Source organism: Phocoena sinus, chromosome 7 (assembly GCF_008692025.1).
Source record: "Phocoena sinus isolate mPhoSin1 chromosome 7, mPhoSin1.pri, whole genome shotgun sequence".
Classification (NCBI taxonomy): domain Eukaryota; kingdom Metazoa; phylum Chordata; class Mammalia; order Artiodactyla; family Phocoenidae; genus Phocoena; species Phocoena sinus.
The window spans coordinates 69,215,192-69,235,391 of record NC_045769.1 but is presented as its reverse complement, the minus strand read 5'-3'; the positions used below and the strand labels follow the sequence as shown (position 1 = coordinate 69,235,391).

The 20,200-nt window shown below is 37.8% G+C and overlaps 1 protein-coding gene across 2 annotated transcripts in view; it reads right to left on the bottom strand.

Annotated features, from left to right (window-relative positions):
* Nucleotides 1-2,437: 2,437 nt before the first annotated feature.
* FIGN (fidgetin, microtubule severing factor) overlaps nt 2,438-20,200 on the bottom strand; it is a 120,843-nt gene continuing 103,080 nt past the window's right edge. The window contains exon 3 of one of the 2 annotated variants that reach the window (XM_032636479.1): nt 2,438-6,629. In XM_032636479.1, coding sequence (XP_032492370.1) covers nt 4,375-6,629 — 2,255 coding nt within the window. In that variant the 3' untranslated portion in view covers nt 2,438-4,374. The remainder of the gene's footprint in view (nt 6,630-20,200) is intronic. The other variant, XM_032636480.1, reaches the window with a different exon arrangement.

The following is a 20,200-nucleotide window of genomic DNA, read 5'->3' as shown; positions in this document are numbered from 1 at the left end:
AATTGTCTTTGACAATTGCAGTGCCTAGTGCTACACTGCTTGTGTTGTATTTAAAAACAGGAAAGAGGAAAGACTTGTTCATTAAAGATGCAGTATCCCTGGTTCACACAAATGCATCTGGCAGGTTCAAAATCGAATGTCAACCAGAGGTCTTAGTAGAGTGTGAGCTTCAGTTCATGTGTGGGTTAGTCACAAGTACAGCTGGTTTTGAATTCTGAAATACTAATAGCTCCATGTTTGCTAATGTGCTTCATATGAAAATCAGGTGATTCAACAACTGAAGGCTTTACTTTTCAAAAGAAAAAACATATTAAAACACTTTGAATTATAAAGTGGTCATGTATATCTCTGCATATATGAAGAGAGAAAGTAACCAGTTGCTTCTGAGTAATGTAAAATAGACAGTTTTAAATTTCACATAGTTGGTGGTGAAAACAGCACACATACCACATACATACACACACAAACATACACGCTAATTATATATATATGTATATATATTAGAACTTTAGTGGCCTCAATAGTTCAACAAACTGTGTCCCTTTCACTTTGCAAAATAATTTCAATGATCATACCCAATTCTTGCTAAAAAAACATGAGAATGAGATTATAGAATTAACTTTCTGCTTGGAGTTAGACACATTTTCAGAGAAAAAAATTCTAAATGCCTCTAGAACATATTTTCCAACCCACAAATATATTTAAATTTACAAAGACCTATTGTGGGAATTAATTTGGACTTTTTTTGGATGTATTCTTTTGAAAACTGCGTAGCCAAGTACTATTCAACCAGTGTAAATTGACCTTGGTATTTTACATAGCATAGCCTCTGGATAGCTTTTTTCACTTGCCCAGATGGTGTTTGGCCTATGTATTTTAGTGGAATGGTTTATTTTCTCCTTGATAGGTTTCAAATGCACAAGAAAACATTATACCCGTCTATCTGCATTTGAGTAGAATACAAACTGACTAATAGATAAACATTCTGTGTGAAAGTAAATAGCCTTAAAGTATACTGCCTTCACATTCCATTGATCAGCTCAGTCAGCAAATTTTTCTGTATTGTCACTAATGTTCTAAATATTTTGGTGAGAAGCATGCCAGAAGTGTAGAGTATTTCCATTCGTGTCACACATAAGGTCATTATGAACTACCTCTTGAATTTCTATTGATCCTTCTACTGAAGTAGTTTCCTTCACTTCCTTTTTGTCCCTGTTGGAAATGTTATTGCAGTTGTGAAGAAGGGAATTAGGGGCTGTTAAGTGGACTGGCTCAAATCCCCTGGCCAGACAGCAAGAGACTTGGACTGGCTCATTACCTTACCTTCATTAGTAGCCTTCTCCAAATTCTTAGCAGTCAAAAAGAGTCCAAGACTATGAAGCCCCATTACTCAGCTGTACCATAACTGATTGTGCACGTTCACTTCTCAGGATGTGGTACCCCCACCCCCTCCCCAAGCTCTAGAAAAGATGGTCAGAAAAGAGCTCATTATTAGGCTAGTCCATAGAAGAGCTCATAATGCTGCCATGCAGAATCAAAGACTCACAGGACAGCACTACCTACTGAAAAGTCAGCATTATCTCCCCCAACAGATCTTCATTTCTTCAGCATGCCCAATTTCCTAAGAGATCAAATCCTAGAATTTGTGAGGCTAAATGAAATTCACACACAACTTCAGCTTCTGCCTAAGTACATGGATTTTTGGCCACTCATATCTCAAAGTAATTTTTAAGTCATTTAAAGCTAAAAGCCAATATGCATGACTTTATTTTCAGTTTTATAAATGAGTGTGAAACACAATAGTGCAGTCATATATTTGGCATTAACTCTTACTAGCCACGGAAATGTGGGTCAATACTGGATTTTCCAAAGTTGTCTAAGTAAGATTGGGTTTGTCAAAACTTGCCAGTTGCTTTCAAGTGAACACAGAATGTTGGCGGAGATGAAATGTGACGTCCAAAAGACTGAAAATAGGTCAGCACCGTGCAAAAGTAAACTTGTCAGTGAGATCAATATGAACCTACAGGTTAATGGGGGTATTAGAATTTCCTTACAATAAGGGATATGTGCAGGGTAGAGCCAGAACACGACTGTAGTGTTTATTCACTTGTGAAAAGCAGAGGACGTACTTAAATATTATTTTTTGTATCCTTAATGAAAGGCACTGCTTTTTAATATGGAATAATTATGTGTAAGAACAGTTTTAATTGATAGAAAATCATAGTAAGTTAAATTCTGGTTCATTTGCTCAGTTTTTAGCAACAAGAAAAATAAGAAAAAAGGGGAGTAATGATCAAGCATCATAAAATTTCAGAAATATCAAGTCCTTCATTAGCTTTCTCTATGTTAAGTGTTTCAGAGAATTTGACATTGTGGATGAAATCAGTAAAAAAAAAAAATTTGAAGGAAAACAAAACAATAACAGAAAGACCTTTCTTAGGGCTTCTCATTGCATTTATTTAAAATTTTTTAAAATGTACATCACTTTTTGAATACATAAAACGCCAGTGCTTTGCAACAGTTTTGTTACTGCATCTCTCAACTAAAAAAAGGAAGGAAAAAAAAAAAAAACCAGGAAAAATACATTCAAAAAGCCAGGCTGTTCTGCTTATGCACGGGCAGTGGCTTTGGAAGGCTACAGCCTACACCGTGTCTGTTCAGAGGCATTGCCAAACATCAGTCACCTAGCAATGAAAAGTTGCACATAAAGCATTAAAGGATACAAAGAACAACTTGGTGGGGAGCAGATGAGGAATGGGAAATTGAGAAAAATGCCACATATGCTGTTGGGGTGAGGGTGGACTTCGGTGGAAGTGAGCATGAAGGCTGATGTTTTTTGGAAACTAGATTTATGGGAAAAGATAGAAGAAAACAAAGTAACATGTTTGGCAAGCTATATTTGTGTGTGTGTGTGTGTGTGTGTGTGTGTGTGTGTGTGTGTGTCTACTTCCAATTTTCTATTTGACTTTCCAAGAGAAATGCAACAAAACTGAGGTAGAAATGAATGTGGGAGCACTACAGCCCAGAAGATTTCAAAATGAGAAGCAAAATTGCACTGACAAGAGAGGAGTCAAGAAGGAGAGGGGACGTAGATATATTCTTTGCAGATATATAAGTTGGTTGGTTGTTTTCTGTATTTATTTGTTTGCTTGTTTGTTTTGGTTGCTATCTTCTGCATTCTGTCAAACAGCACGGCAAGCCTATAAGCTAGATTAGTGAATAGGATGACACCATTCCCAGCAGTTTCAGAGAGAACTTGCAAATCACCACCACCATTACCAGCTCTGCAGGAAAAGGCAGTCCTAGTTTTTAGGTACTGTGACTTTCAGGGTCCTAAACGGGTCTTGTGGCTGACTGTTCTAGACACTAACACAGACTGTATAAGTAGCTTTCCATTAACCAGTGTACCTTCTAAGAACATTTTCACTTCATTATCAAGGAGCAATGTACGAAGAACTCTTGCAGGTATTGATATAAAGAATTATTCTGCTCTGGTCAATTCCCCATAATTAGTGAAAGAACCTTTAAAAAAAAATCCTTCCATTTTTACTTTAAGTTGTAAATATTCAGTTGTATCACACTCAGTATTTTTCTGGATACATTCAAAGTAATTTTCCTTGCTATTTTCCAATTGTTGAGGTAAACATACATTTTAATATAAAGTAACATTGAAGCCTATCCCATTACTCTCAGCAGTACATAGTGCTTTCAACACATTCCTTTGAGGTACTGTACAAATCACAATCACTTTCCTGAGTTTTTGCAGACAAGAACATTAAAAGAAATGAACTGCAGAAATTAAGGTCCAGATTACCGTTACCCTGTTTTACCTGTTCTTAGCTTAATACTGCAGAACAGACAGGATTGAGGAATACTGTTGCTCTTAAAATGGCAAAAATCTGGTTTTCTGTCGAAACACAACCATTCATCTCTTTAGTCCAATAATGTTTGAAGTTAAAGCTCTTTATATTAGCACATGCCACCAATGTAATTGTGAGGCAAACAAAAAATAAAGCACCACTCCAGGCACTTGACAGCAACTAAATCTCGAGAACAGCAGAATGGAATCAACACACGAGGTTCATGTCCTTCTGAAATCAACACACTTGCACCTTGCTCCTTGGTGAGTGTTGTCTAGCTTGAACCGAACTGAGCATCAGCAGATGCTTTATGTCATCTGGGGCTTTCAAATCAGAAGCTCTCATTGGATGCATTTTTCCTCCAAATCTACCCTGACTCTAAAGATGCAACTTAATCGTCGTCTTCCCCAGTACCCTTTGCAATTCAAACACTACTGGAAAGGGGCTCTATACCCTATGTAGCAGGTTTTATGTGTGTGTGCCAACATTCATTACATTTTTTTTAAAGAAGTTATCACTGACTGCAACCAAACATTTTGTTCCATTCAACATACATATCAAGCTCTTTTTGAGATATGCTAGGCTGAATCTTGCAGAAAGCATTTTCAAAGTCTTGATATGTAACGGGTCTCAACTGGCTGGGCATAATGGCTGAAAGGTCTGTGGCTGGCATGGCATGGAGAGGGCCCACCGCTGCTTCCTGACACAAATGAGCCACGTCTAGTCCAGAAAAGCCTTCTGTGCGCTGGACGAGCAGTGCAAACTCCTTGTCATTGAGACAGTAATTGTGCTGTGAGAGCAGTTGTACTATTATCTGGTGCCTCGCTGTGCTGTCAGGAAGTGGGATTAAAAGTCGTTTCATGAAGTACCTCCGAAGAGATTCATCTATTTCTTCTGGTTTACTGGTGGCACAAATTACTACGATTTGGTCCTCAGCCGAAGTTAGTACAGTGTCCAGCTGCATCAGAAATTCGGTTCTCATCCGACTGACTGGACTGTGTTCCTCACTCACTTGAGAGGAGAGAAGCATGTCAATGTCACTGACAAAAATCACCGAGGGCTGGCGACACCTGGCCACAAGGAAAGAGGCATGGATAATTTTCTCTGCTTCTCCTAACCACTTGGCAATAAGTCCAGAACCAGCAATTTTGAAAAATGTGGCCCCCAGCTGACTAGCTATGCATCTGCCCAATAATGTTTTGCCTGTTCCCCGAGGTCCAAATAAAAGGATGCTCCGAGGTAAGGCCGTCAGTCCACTGAATGCATCTGACCTCAACACTGGCCATAAAACCTCCTCTTTAATGACAGCCTTTACCAGGTCGAGACCAGCAATGTCATTCCAGTCCACTGGCGGTCCTTGGGTGATAATCTCGTTGGTTACCAGGTCAATGAGGTGCGTGTCAGTATTCTTCAGTTGCTCGTCCACAGAGTGGTTGGATGAGGTAGCTGCACGGAGTCCAGGGCCTTGCATTGGATGAGAGAGGAGCTGCCTGTGCTCATCCCCATGCTCACTCATTACTGGTGAAGTGTACTTCCCGAAGGATTCACTGGATCTTGATCCCAATGAATTTTTAGCAGTACTGTAGGAAGGAGGGGTCAGAGCCCTACTGGACTGGCTGCTGAATTTCCTTTGCTGTTCAGAGGACATTAGCTGCTTCGTTGGCTTAAATGCTAAGGATGATGTTTCAGCACTTCTGTCAAAGCCATTCCCCCGATTCGAGTTTGAAATGCTGTTGTCGGGCATTCTGTACATAGGACTCTGTGTGGATCTCTGTTGGCCATAGCTGTAATTTCCATAACTGGAGTCCATGTCTCCTTGCCCTGCCATATAGAAAGCTTTCCTTTTGAGAGAACTTGCCGAACTGTTTGTCAGAGCCGCGGGTGCGATAGGTGTCAAACCATGACCCTGGTAGGTGTAGCCAGGAACAGTGGTGGGGGGCAGGGGGGTGGGAGCAGGAATTCCTGAAGGCAGGTATGCTGAAGGAGGAGGGGGTGCACCCCCAGGGCTGTACCCAGATCCCACAGCAGTATGAGGAGGATAGCTAGCAGAGGGATAGCTATAACTGGAGAGGTTAGAAGTCCCATTGTAGCCTGGGACCAGGGCTGGTGGCGGCGGCGGAGGAGGTGGTGGCTGTAGGAGCCCAGAGCTATGCAAGGGAGAAGGATGAGGTGAAGGAAGTGCAGGTGCTGGCTGGCTGCTGTAAGTAGAATGCAAATATGAGCCGTTGTATCCTGGGGCATATTCCTGAGATGGGAGCCCTGTATGAAGACTAGGTACAGTGTGGCTTCCACAGGTACTACTTGAATAACTAGGCTCTGTCAGGTTGCTGGCCACCCCAGGAGAGCTCCCTATACTTGCAGAGACATCTGCTGGAGGGAGGGCTGAACTGACTCCAGCTTTGCTGGCAGTGATAACATCCGGAACACAGTTCATGGGATAAACAGCATCTGAATTCAAGGAAGGCTGCCACGGTTCGCTTTCATTTTTCCGACCGTTCACTAGTCCTGATGGCGCATCAGAGTAGTTGCTGAGTACAGGTCGGTCCACGGGGCCTTCCAAAATGCCAGAATACTTCTCTGCATATTTTTTTAGTAGGTTGGATGCAGTCAGAGCAGATATGTCATCATTTGCCCAGGCATACTGGTAGGTGCGCTGCAGATGACCTCTGTAAGCTTCAACTTTGTGGGCAGGAGACCGAGTGGTGGAGGTGATGTCAAAGTGCTGTTCTGGCCACTGGGCATGCTCCGGCGTCCACTGCATCTTCAAGCCTAAAGATTTGGGGGGGAAAAAGTTAATTTACTTAGATACTCATCAGAACTGTTAAAGCTTTTTCCCCCAACTTCTTTTGTTACCTATTATTTTCCGCCAACGATAGTGACATTATAAAGGATTCCCACAGTTTATAATACCTGTTATGGTCTCTACAATGCATATACTTTAAAAGGGACTGAATTTCAACGCTGTATAAAAAGTAAACAATTTAAATGAAAACCCTGTATAAAATTTCAACCCTGTATAAAAAGTAAACAATTTAAATGAAAACTTCCAACCCTGTATAAAAGTAATTTATACCCTGTATAAAAACTAAACAATTTAAATGAAAACTCTGTAGGAGACCTACATTTTTTTTCATTTTTAAGTAATAAGTAAATTTATTTCTGCTAAGCCTATCAAGTTACTTGCTACACACACACACAGAAACACATATGTATGTACATACACATTCCTGTCAAGTTAGAATTCAATCACAAGTTCTTACAATAAAATATGCATACATTTTAAATATCTAGCACGTGAGAGTATTAACATGTGCGATATCCAGCTATCCTGTCTCTTCACATCACAGTTTCTGTTTTCTATTTTAACCAATATAAAAATGAGACACAGCTGACAGATCACATCTAGGACACCTCTCTTATTTGGTACTGAACACCTAGTTAGCACAGTATAATGCTCCCTGCGCAGAACAATATGACACAGACATAGCAGGTCATTCCATAATCCAACTCTCATCTAAAGTGGTCCACGACAGTTTCAAATCTGCTTCGTGGAGTGCAGCAAAGCAATCTCCCAGGCAGCGCTCCATCGCTTTCATCGCACAAAGCCTACAACTCGGTATGAATTACAACTGGCTCCTTTCTGCCTCTCAGTCCTGTTGTTGAAACTCTGAAAAAAAAAAACAAGCATCACTTGTCTGTCGGTCTTCTAGCTAGCATTCTCCCTTCTTCTGTTATCATCTTTCCCTCTGCCTTACAGCCTTCAAGGTACTGAGGGGTGGGGGGGTGGAATATATATATATATATATATATATATATATATATATATATATGTGAAGGGGGGAAGCAGGTAAAAGGGAAGATAAGAACAGAGAATCTGGATTCTAACCCTTTACATTTATGGAAAGCAGTGTGTGGCATAAACTCGAAGAGTACAACTAGAAAATGAGATGCTATGTGTAACTCTATCATCTGCTAGATTACAAACGGAAGCAAGGTGACTATGTAGCAAACTATACAAGAGTATTTTCTCATTATAAAGCAGTCAGAATGAGAGAATCATTTGAATTTTACAGTTTAAAGAGAGACCTTAGACATTGCCTTATTTCCCTCATTAGGGAACCAGTACCCAAAGGGATTTATAATGTACCCTCGAGGACTCACATATAGTTAGTTACAGAAGAGCACTGGAACCCTGTTCTATTTCCCAATGCTGGTTCGTCCTATTCTAATCTCTGCTTGATTGGAACACTTCCTATTCTGATACAGCTGTATTAAGCAGGGCTCCTTAATCTCCTTTGTATTATGGTAAGTGAATTTTGCAAACTCTCTTGTGCCCTCTGGCAGAGATTCCTTGATAAGAAGGAGTTCTGGTCTAAATGAAGCATCTGTGGCATCAGCTCCCTTCTGAATTACTGCATTCTATTTTGACAGCTCCTACCCGCTTCTGCTTTCCTCCTCCAACCCCTTTAGCTCTTCATTGCCTGACTTTGGCTCCTGACATGGCCGGCTTTGACTTACTGAGCTAAACTGAACGTATCACAGAGTTTGGTAACAGAATGGCATGTTGATTCCCTTCTGACTCCCTCTTCCTTGCTTGCAAAACCACTGCACCAGACACTGGAAGTTAATTAGCAGGATGATGCTGTGCTAATTGTGTTAATTTACAAGGTTTCAGTCAAAGAGAATCATGCCAGGGCTGGCACTGCTGTCATGCTTCTGACTTAATGATTAAGAAATACTGAAAACAAGGTGGGAAAGATTGCAGTAATTACATAATAAATGAATAAAGCAACAGGATTCATTTGCAAATATATTTTACTGCAGTTGTACTCATTTGCATTTGGATTTTTAAAAAGGATCCATGTAGATATTCATTGGCAAATCACCATCTCAATTAAATTAACTCTGAATGCTGCACTGTATAACTTAATCAAGCTCCACATATATATATATATATATATATATATGTATATATATATCTTTTTGAGTAAAAATACTAAACACCTTACTTCTCCTGTATATGCAACAGATTCTTCACTTTCCTTTCCTTCACCTCCCCACAAATCTTCATGTTTCTCTTTTAAAACTACTTAAAAAAATAATCTCTTCAATTGGAAAGAACATATTATAAAATCCTGATGAAGTGCAGCTTGCATCATTTCATGCAGAGGAACTCTGGGGGGCCTTCTAGGAAGAACTAAAGTGATATTCTTAATTGTTTCTGCTTTCTCAATCATTACTTTTTAAGGGGGAGAAAAACACACCGCAAAATGGGTGAAATGACCGAGACCACACTTAAAGGGGAAAAGATGCAATTTTAATGAAGCAGCATTTCAGGAATCATACTTTCATTAAATTCAACTGGAAATTATTAAGAGCAAATCACCAGGAACCAATCGCAAGTAATCAGTATCTAAATTCTTCTAGTGTCATGGGATTTACTTCAAGCCTTATAAAAAGGAGAGAATATTAATGGGACTGTAATGTAGAACTGTCTAAAAGACCTACAGATTCATTAGTTCTGTAAATTATTTCCAGGGAATTTCTATTAGGATTTTTTTTCTTTAAAAGATTAACAAAATACAGAGTTGAGAAAATAAGAAAACACGTATGCTATGAGTAGGAATTTGATTAGATGGATACAGAAGAAACATGAATAAATGTCTTTAAAAAAAGGTCTCAGAAAATAATTTAGGAGTCACAGACAATGGAATTTACCACAAACACAACACAACACTCACCGCCCCCCCCATAAAAGGGTCTGGCTTCCTTTCAGTTAGCTGAGCTAAGCCATTGGTGGCATAAGTTAACAAACATACATAACAAACATGATTTAAAAAAAAAAATTGCCCCTTGAAAAAATGAAACCGCTTTAGCTTTAGAGTAATTATTTTAAAAAACAACCAAAAAGGGCAACCTTCACCTTTATTGGATTAAAATTTTTCTTGTAGATTAATCATTTGTAAAATACATGCAACAAATGATTTTAGTAAGTTATAATCACTGTAAAAGACAGGAATATATAATAAAGTTTAAATAAAATAGGTTGGCCATTTTCACTGCATAGAGAAATGCATAGTTTAACTGCATAAACTCTAGCAAAAATAATTAAATTTCATAAGATTTGTTTCATCTGAAATTAAATAGAGATCCTATCAAAATTATCTATTTGGGGCTTCCCTGGTGGTGCGGTGGTTGAGAATCCGTCTGCCAGTACAGGGGACATGGGTTTGAGCCCTGGTCCCGGAAGATCCCACATGCCACGGAGCAACTAAGCTTGTGCACCACAACTGTTGAGCCTGTGCCCTAGAGCCCACGTGCACAAATACTGAAGCCTGCGCGCCTAGAGCCCACACACCGCAACAAGAGAAGCCACCACAATGAGAAGTCTGTGCACCACAATGAAGAGTAGGCCCCGCTCACTTCAACTAGAGAAAGCCCACGTGCAGCAATGAAGACCCAACGCAGCCAAAAACAAACAAACAAACAAATAAATAAATAAATTTATATATTTTTAAAGTTATCTATTTGGAACAATTACTGGATACACCATTGCCTTTTGATTCTCATGCTATTTTTGGATATGCTTACCAAGATAATTGAAAGTTTATTTATTTATTTATTTAGTTATTTATTTTTTTGTGGTACACGGGCCTCTCAGTGTTGTGGCCTCTCCTGTTGTGGAGCACAGGCTCTGGACGCGCAGGCTCAGTGGCCATGGCTCACGGGCCTAGCCGCTCCGCGGCATGTGGGATCTTCCTGGACTGGGGCACGAACCCGTGTCCCCTGCATCAGCAGGCGGACTCTCAACGACTGCGCCACCAGGGAAGCCCGAAAGTTTATTTATTGATGCATACTAAATAACAACCTAAGCAGGGCTGCAAAATTTAAGATTAAGCTTTCATTAAATAACCTTAAGGGGACAGAATTATTCACATCCCCTGAAACATGAGTATTTATCCAGTGCTTTAAAATCATTAATAGTATTTGAAAGTATAAATTAATAGTTAAACCATAAGCTACTTCCTAATATTAGTAGGAACTGAAGAAGCCTGTGTTCAGGAGAGTGTTCTGGTCTTAGGAGGACAAAGAGCTTTTTCACCAGTTTCTTGAATTTTAATACTAATTGGAAATAGAACTAAATTTGTTGTCATTGTTATTATTATTGTTCTATTTATTTGTGGCGATATTTCTGATGTGAAATGTAAGCAAAATGTGGAGCCAAATGTTCTTTGAACAAAATATCATGCTCCCTAGATAACAGCAGCACGTGCGTGTCACTTAACTTGGCACCCAAATAATAAGATGGGTTTTAAAAACAGTTCTTATATGGTTTCTCTTTGGAACATGAAGAGAAAAACCTCAGAAACAATACTATTTTAACGTTATTAGAAACATGACTCCGGAACAATAACTCCCACTGATGTTTAGAAACAGCTTAAATATTAGGTACAATAAAAATTCAGAAAACAGTAGAAAGTAAGAAAAATAGTTCCTCAAGATAATTGAAGAATTGTTCCAAAACATCAATTTTCATTTTTGAAAGGATTAGAAAATTCTTAATACAGCTGGCAAACTTCACAATGCAATGTGTTTATTTTTAAAATATATAATTTAATAGAAAACTGCTTTTAAGGTACTTTAACGTAAGTGTGCACAAGGATGACATACTACAGTAAAAAGCCTGAGTATTTTATTGTTATAGGATGAATTTATGTATATATAAATGAACAAGTCTATATTTCCCATGAAACCGGACAGTTTGGATAACACTTTTTCATGCTATCATTACTGACCATTTTATAACTTAGGTTTTTTGTTTTTGTTTTTGTTTTTTTTGCGGTATGCGGGCCTCTCACTGTCGTGGCCTCTCCCGTTGCGGAGCACAGGCTCCAGAAGCGCAGGCTCAGCGGCCATGGCTCACGGGCCCAGCCGCTCCGCGGCATGTGGGATCTTCCCGGACCGGGGCACGAACCCGTGTCTCCTGCGTTGGCAGGTGGACTCTCAACCACTGCGCCACCAGGGAAGCCCTAACTTAGGTTTAATTACTAAACAGTTGCTGCCTCATTGCTCTACTTCTTCCATTTAACTCTTTAACTATTTTGAAGCAAAACTACTGTGGCATTCTTCAAAGTTCTGTCACAGCTTCAAAATGATAAAGACACTGTTATATAGAAAAATGAAGGACATATAAACGACTTTCAGAATCGGAGGAAATTGGGAATAAAAGATTAGGTCTTCTAGAATCGATTTTTAGCACACATTCATGGAAATATTAATCTAAGACACTCACTACCGCACCCCCCCACCCCAACACAGGTATGCTATTCAGAAGTTCATGAGGTCTATAAAAGCGGCTCTCTTCTACAAGGTTCCCATAGGGTAATTCTGGCTGTTAGGGACTCTGCTTTCATTTGTAGGTTTGCTCAGACTTCCTAAGGGCAGAGACCTGAGGCAAACACCTGCAGGCATGGCCAGCTTGCTCTAGGAAAGCTGCACAGTGCTCACCCAGGCCTGCACGACATCACTACACCTATTACACTCCTTTGGATATTTTTTAAAAAATTGAACACCATATTTACCAAGATTCTCTCTAGAAAAAAATCACTACTGGGGTAAATACAATAAAGTAATTATAATAGTTTACTTACTGCCGCCTCAGCCTAATAATGCAACAGATTCATCATCTCCTAGGTAGGAAATGGCAAAACTAATACATAGAACATTCAAAATTTCAAGTAGAGAGTAGCAAATTCATTGGCTAAAAAACAAGTCTTCTGAGAGAGGGCCTACAAACTTCCTGATACTGAAAACTGGCCCTATACAATAACTACTTACCTTTATGCTTCAAGGGGAGTGATGACCAATCAAAATGTTTCAGCAGACTAAGCAGCATTCTCCTTTTGTGTACCGACCCTCATAAGCCAAGAGGCCAACACAGCAGTATCTAGTATTACCTGTTCTAATCTATTTGATCTGAAATCTTCCTTAGTCCATTTCCCAATAATTCCTAGCCTAAAATGTGATGTCATATTTAAAAGTAGTATCAGGGGAAAAGTGAGGGGAAGAAGCACAGAAATTATATATTCTCCTTAACCTATTTAAATAGGTTCCATCTTCAGAACACCAAAATGAAAAGTCCTGTATAAGCTGAATATGATATAGGGACTGTTAATCTTAATTAGTCAACAAATTGAGGGCCTGCTGTGTGTAAAGCCTGTGGTTCAATGCTAAGAAATTACATCAAGGGAATCTGTTTACCAGACAATGAAACTTTTCCAGCTTCTGTGTTCTTTATAATTTCACATTCTAAATTCCCTTAGACTCTTTGATTTTAGAGATTAAGGGAACTTTCAAATGACCTAGTCCCCAATCCAGACAGCCTCAGTTACAGGTTTAGTACTTCACTTATCGTAGTATACTGTGGGGTCGAGCACTATTTTGTCTAACACAGTGTTTTATTTGGAGGCATTACTAGATTGTTGGGATAGAAAGGGACTGGAGAAAACATAAAGAAGATCCTAGAATTTTGTTTGAAGAGTGAATAACCCAAGCTTGAGGTTCAGACCACTGGCCCTGATCCATGCCATCATTTATTTGTTCTAATCCTGGTGAAATCACATAAGCATATCATACTCACTTTTTTCAGCCATAAAATATTGACAATAATGGTATCATATACCTTACTCGATTGTTATTAAGGTTACCTAAAGCAGTAATATTTGTGAAAATATTTTCCAACTGTAACCTGCTACACAAATATTTCTTCTTATGCTTTTATTTTGAAAAAGCCAGAGATGCATTAAACACAAAACAAAACTGACTAGACAGAAAAAGAACTAAAATCACTCCTAGAATTTATAAATCACTTTTTCTTCAACCTCTGGACAGCTACTGAAAAGGAAATTTTCCAGTGGGAATGCTGGTTATAAGAAAGGTATAGAAATTCTTTCATACTCAGCAAAACACAGAGCATGATCTCCTTAATCAAAAAGCTGTCAAAAATTCAAAATATTTTTATGCTATTTATTCTTAATGGTATTTGTGAGTCAACATTGTAGAGACCACAGCTAAGAAACAATAGAGGTTTAAAACCAGTTAAGGATGATCTGAAAACCCAGTCTCAAAATAAGATATTCTAATTATACAGTAATACTGTCAAAGATTTTTCTCGTTAAATCACACTTTCACACCTCAAGAATCCAAATTATAATACATTTTGCAGCAAATTACTCCCTCCCCCTATTCCACATTATTTGCATAAAGCAATCCTTTTTAACAATCACAAAGGCATTTCTGGCTAAATGGTCCTTGGTAAATATAGTTTAAATACCTCACCTTCTAACATAGAGAAATTGCCACCTGACAGCCTGCAGGCAGCATGTAACCTGTAACTATATTTCATTTGGCCAGCACAGAGTTTTAAAAATCAGTCAATTTTATATAAAAGAATCTGTAGTTCCATATTTCCCACTTTTTCAAGACAAGTTGAATGGTCTTACACTAGACCTCATTCTTGCCTGGCAACAGTTGCCTGAATCTGAGGTCCAGTTGCCCCCTCTAGACATGGCATGCCCTCTCCATTTTGTCATGATGTTCCCACTCCCTATGACAACATCAGGTATTTTTATGGTATCTACTGGTCACGTATGCAATTAAAATTATGACTTCACTGTGAAGCTTCAAGCTCCATTTTTTTCACTTAAGTACATTTTCCTGAAAACTAGCAAGTATAGTGCTTTAAAACTTAAAAAAATAGTAGTGCCTTTAGATTAAAATTTTTCCAAATACTATTTATTATGTCATTCCTGCCCTGTTACTCAAAGCACAGGAAAAATATTTGATATCTCCCTTGATTCAGTGTCACTAGTACAACAGTGTAAAATGAGAAATGATTGCTTTAAAAAACTGGTTTCCAGATTGCTGCTGTTTCATCGTTCCCCCCTTTGCTCTGATTTGTTAGATACCTTTTCTGGCTGTTTTCCATGTCAGTCTCCACCATTCCTAATATGCTCCCTGAATATGCCATAGGTTCTGACTCCACAAACCAAGACTTCATTTAATAGTAGTAGTCGATCATGACCTCTACTACAACTTTAGAGACATTAAGTTACTCCAAAGTTATCCTTCTTATTTCTTATAGCAAGTTGCTGGGTAGATGGTATCCGGATAAGCAACTGATCTTGTTCTGTATGTCATCATTTTGAGCTTTAAAAGCAAGTATTCAATGTTACAGGGCACCATGACTTGGAGTAGAATGGTATATACCCTGTCCTTCAATTAAATTTGTGGGTAGCTTATGATCTGAATCAGTTTCCCTAGAATGCATTAAATTTTATTCACAGCAACAAAATATTCACTCATCAAAACGTGACCAAGTATAAAAATCTCTGTTTTGCCAATATTTCATAATGAGGTTGAAACTTGGTATGCATGGGTCTCATAGGTCATCATTTTTTTTTTTTTTTCTTTACGCGGGCCTCTCACTGTTGTGGCCTCTCCCGTTGCAGAGCACAGGCTCTGGACGCGCAGGCTCAGCGGCCATGGCTCACGGGCCCAGCCGCTCCGCGGCATGTGGGATCTTCCCGGACCGGGGCACGAACCCGTGTCCCCTGCATCGGCAGGCGGACTCTCAACCACTGCGCCACCAGGGAAGCCCGGTCATCATTTTTAACATGCAAGTCATATATAAGAGAATGACTTGCATTTATGAGGATGAGTGCATAAGCAGTTATGCAAAGAAAATTACACTGATAAAAGAAATATCACTTTTAGGCCACCAGGCTTATGTTCAATACATTATCAAGAGAGCCTATCACTTAAAGCAAACCAAAAATCATAATTCAAATAAATAATTTATTTTCCTCTGGGGGTCCTAAAATCTCCCATACTCAAATCAAAGTATTCAAATGAACATATAATCACACTCACATAAAATACATATAGTTTATAGTTCAGATTTATGGGTTTTCTTTTTTAATGCAAGGGGTAGTTTTACAAAAGCATATGTATACAGATTTTTGAATAATCATCTAAATGAAGTAAAAAACAGTGTCCAAAAGTCTGTGTACATCCTACCATAATTCAACAGAATACACAACTATGCATATACATGCAATTTAAAATATACAAATAATTCATACTCTGAATCTTAGTATTTAGTGTCAGTGTTATCAACTATTGCAAGCGAAAGGATTTGAGGGTTAGTGCATAAGAGGACTGATTTTCCCATGTTGAGTCAAATGTTATCTTGTTTATTCTACCTCTGTGAATGATTTTAGACAATTTTAATCAGTTTAAATAGTGCTTTGTAGCTAACCTTTAAAGTTGTTACTTTGTGGCCTTTCATTACTCATTCTGTCTCTTCCCTTTTTCCATATACGTTTTCAATCCATTAAGGCCATCTACCCTTCCCCCCCCCCCCAGTTCTTTCTGTCATACAGAGATCATCAGGACACACCACTTCTGTCCATAGGGACCTGCCAGGGCTAATGAATACGTATGTTCTGTGTCACGACAGAGCACTCCCCTTGTTCTGCAGTATCAAACCTCTTATGTGTATAAATAACAGGTGAGCTGTAGCGTGCAGGGATAAATGGGGTTAACACAACCTGAAAGCTCCATGCTAGATTCATAGTATTCAGCCTGTATGATTGATCCAGAAAGAGAAATCCAAATGCCAAAAGTATTGTGCATTTTCTATGGGTTTTGAATCTTTATTTTAAAAAAGGACTCTGCTGAGATAACGTTATCAGCGTCCTAAAAGTCTGAGGTCATTCCAATTGATTCTCAAGATACTCCTGTGCCATATAAAATAAATTTGCACTTTTAATTAACACAAACTGGGCATGGTACCAACCTTGAGTTATGACACGGGTGGTTAATGTCCTCTGTCACACTGCTAAAATGTTATGTTAATCATTATGTGTACATAGTGCTATTCGTAAATAGTTATTTGTGTGTATCTATTCTGTTTCAAGTATATAAATGCAAAGTTCAATTTAGTTATATTTAGGTGAACTACATTCATTTTTGCCCAACATCCCATGCTGACGTGGGTCAATAAACAAATTCATAATCTGCCAAGCCCCATGACCCTGTGTAAGATGGAATCTGCATTCAGCTTCTTTTTGTGTTTCTCTGAAACCTTACTCTAAAAAGACAGTTTACATAAAACAAAATAGATAATTAAGACTGTTTATTTAAATTGGAGGTCTCTCTCATATAATTAGACAAAGGAGTAAGAATATTATTTACATATATGTATACAACTCCAACCATTCTCCTTAAAAACTCTTTGTTTAAGGTAACTCTAAAGTGTGCAAAGCCCAGACAAAATTTGTTTAGGTTATTTATGCATTTTTCTCTTTTTGGCAATCCATGCATTAATTTTTAATGCAATAGCAAAATAGTACCTTGGACTTTGATAAAAATATTCTATAGTCAGGGCTGGGTGACATAGTGCATTAATTCAGTGTCCTTCACTCCTGGGACCTGTGTATAATTTAGTCCAGCCTGAAGAAAACAACTTTGATCTGAAGGCAGTGGAAAAAGCAACGTATGAAATGAGGTTTGGTAGATTTAGTGTTGTTTCTCCCATATAAGACAACATATGAAGATAAACTGCTTTAGAATACAATCAACATGGTCAAGGATTAAAAGTGAAGAGCTCTTAGTAACAACCGTGGTTTCCTCACCTTTCCATTCTCCCTACCTGGCCACATTCTATGGTTTGGTGAAAAAACCCTGAGCACCACCTATAATTAGGATGCTCTAATTTCCAGATAAACAGAACATTGTTAAAGTGCAGTGTGAATGACAGTCCAGTCATTAGTGCTATTGGCTCTTCCATTTGTAAAAGCAAAGAATGCTGCATAATGAGACAAAAGCAGAAGACAGGCTATCAGCATCCTCAAAGAAAGTGGCATTTCCTGTCCTGAAGGGGGTGCCCAACAAAGTAATCCTTGGGGAAAGCTAACAATAGGAGGGACCACAAGCAGAGAAATTGTTTCTTTAGATTCCATCTTGATTGTGTTCTCTATGACAATATTCAACTGCACAGTTTCATCTACTGTTAGAATACATGAGGCCATAAAGAAAAAAAAAAAAAGTTTAGGTTTTGGCTGAACTGAATAAAATGGTTGATCCAGTGGCAACTGCCACATGAAATACAGATCCCTTTTCTTTTGCTTATAAATTCTACTTTAATTCCAATCCAGCTCTCTTCTGTTGTGAATACACACAGCTTACTTTGTCTCTAATATAGCAGTGAAACACAAGGTTGCTCTCAATACTGTCAATAGAATTCAAAGCTGTAAGGATGTTACTTCTATGTGGTGAAAACCATTCTACAATTTTATACTCCTTACTGATGATAATGAACTATTTTATTGGCCTCAGTTATGGATAAGCTCCAGTATTTGGTAATAATTTTAAGGAAAAGGAAAATTTTTTTCCAGTCACATTTTTCAATTAGCAGATAGAAATGTAATTTAAAATTTGCTAGTTTTAGTTTCTTATGTTAAAAGAGTAAATAAGTCAAATCTTCCTGCTACCTCTTCAAACAGTGTGCATCCTATTTAAACAAGTCCCTAAACAACAGGAAAACCAAAACCCTGCGGGTGATACAGGTAGGTTACACAGAAAAATCAAATCTAGGTGCTTACATGTGTATACGAAAGTGTTGTGTCTGTAGTTGTGGAAAGGATACAGAGAAAATGGCGAAAGGTGACAGAGAGAAGGAAAAGAGATTTTTAAAAATACCTTTATCCTAAAAATGATCTGCTTTATTATTTATAATCTCAGAGTCCAAAGCACATTCTAAGTTATTTAACTAGCATGTATACATAATACTTTAATCAAATATAAGCATTACTTAAAGTTTTCTTTAGCTATATATTTATTATTTGTGGCTTGAAATGACTTGAACCAAGTCATTTATCTCAAAAAGTTTCCATACTTATAAAACTTAAAAGTCTTATTTATGACCTCCAAATATACTATGAACATCATTTCCTTCCTTGAGTGCCTCATTTTCAAGGAGGTCTGGGATTACATATGTAAAGTTTTTCAAAAAAGGAAAACTAATGACAATATTATTATATATTGACACATTTTGTCAATTGCATTCAAAAAGAAAAACACTTTACTAGAATCATTTGAGATGAAATGTTTAAAAAATCCTTGAAAAGCAAATAATTAAAATATATGATAATTGAGTTACTTAGGAAAGCATACCAATTATAAATTTATAATTGTTTTTGTGTTTTCTATACAAAAGGTACCCCCCCGACACCGCCACCTTAAACACAATAGAAAAATTCATAGAATTAATGAATCATAGGTCTAAAAGTACATTCCTGCTCATTGAACTGACATACCTGGAACTGGTCTCCTTTTAAATAAATCTTTTTGAAAGTATCCAAATGCCTACAAAGAATACTACAATTTCATTTATATATGACTTTCAGTCTTATGGCCATTACAAGATCACTTAGCTAACTTGTGAAGTTTTTCAGGTTTGGATGTTTTATTGTGCCCTCCTTTTTTCAAATGCTTCTACATCCAGCCATTGTTTTCATATTTTACTTTAGGAATTATTTTATCTGGTTCAGTGTCAAATGATATTATACTTTAAAAATAATCTCTTCAGAAAATATAACATAAAATAGTGGATTGCATCCCTGGCCATAGCTCTCAGAAGCATTAAAATGTTACTAGAGTGCCCGAATGACAGCAGTGACAGCTTAATCACTTAAAGGCTTTTTACATTAACAATTTTTTTCTTTCAATTTGAGCAGTATATTCAGGCATGATTTAATAGGAGGTTAGCTGTTAAATGCAGCTAAATAACATACTTTTTAAAAATATCAAATCAAGTTTAGTGCCTAATGAATATTCCTTTACACTTTCTGATATATTAGTGCACATTCATAAAGCTTGGCTTCTTTTATTTTTCCCCCAATATATGTATTTAAAAAAAAAATCAGTCAGATAATTAGCATGCATAGTCCAACAGTTTTCTATATTTTTATGATTTTAAGTAGAATATCCATGGATAAAACATAATTGAAAGGTGAGCCTATTAATCTGGAGAATAACCTCCACAAACCAAATAGGGATGAATCATGTTGAAGTCTGCACCTCATTTATAGCTTTGTATTCCTAAGGAAAAAAAAAAACAAAGCAGAGAGAAGCTAAAGGTGACCTTATTTAGACATATTAGTCAAGGCAGCCTTTGCTGTTTTTAAGCAAACATGATTGTGACTCCACTTTGTCCATCCAGTTTTCCAGTGTGTAAATTGGATGACGACTTGGACAATTCTCTCTTCATTAGTGAA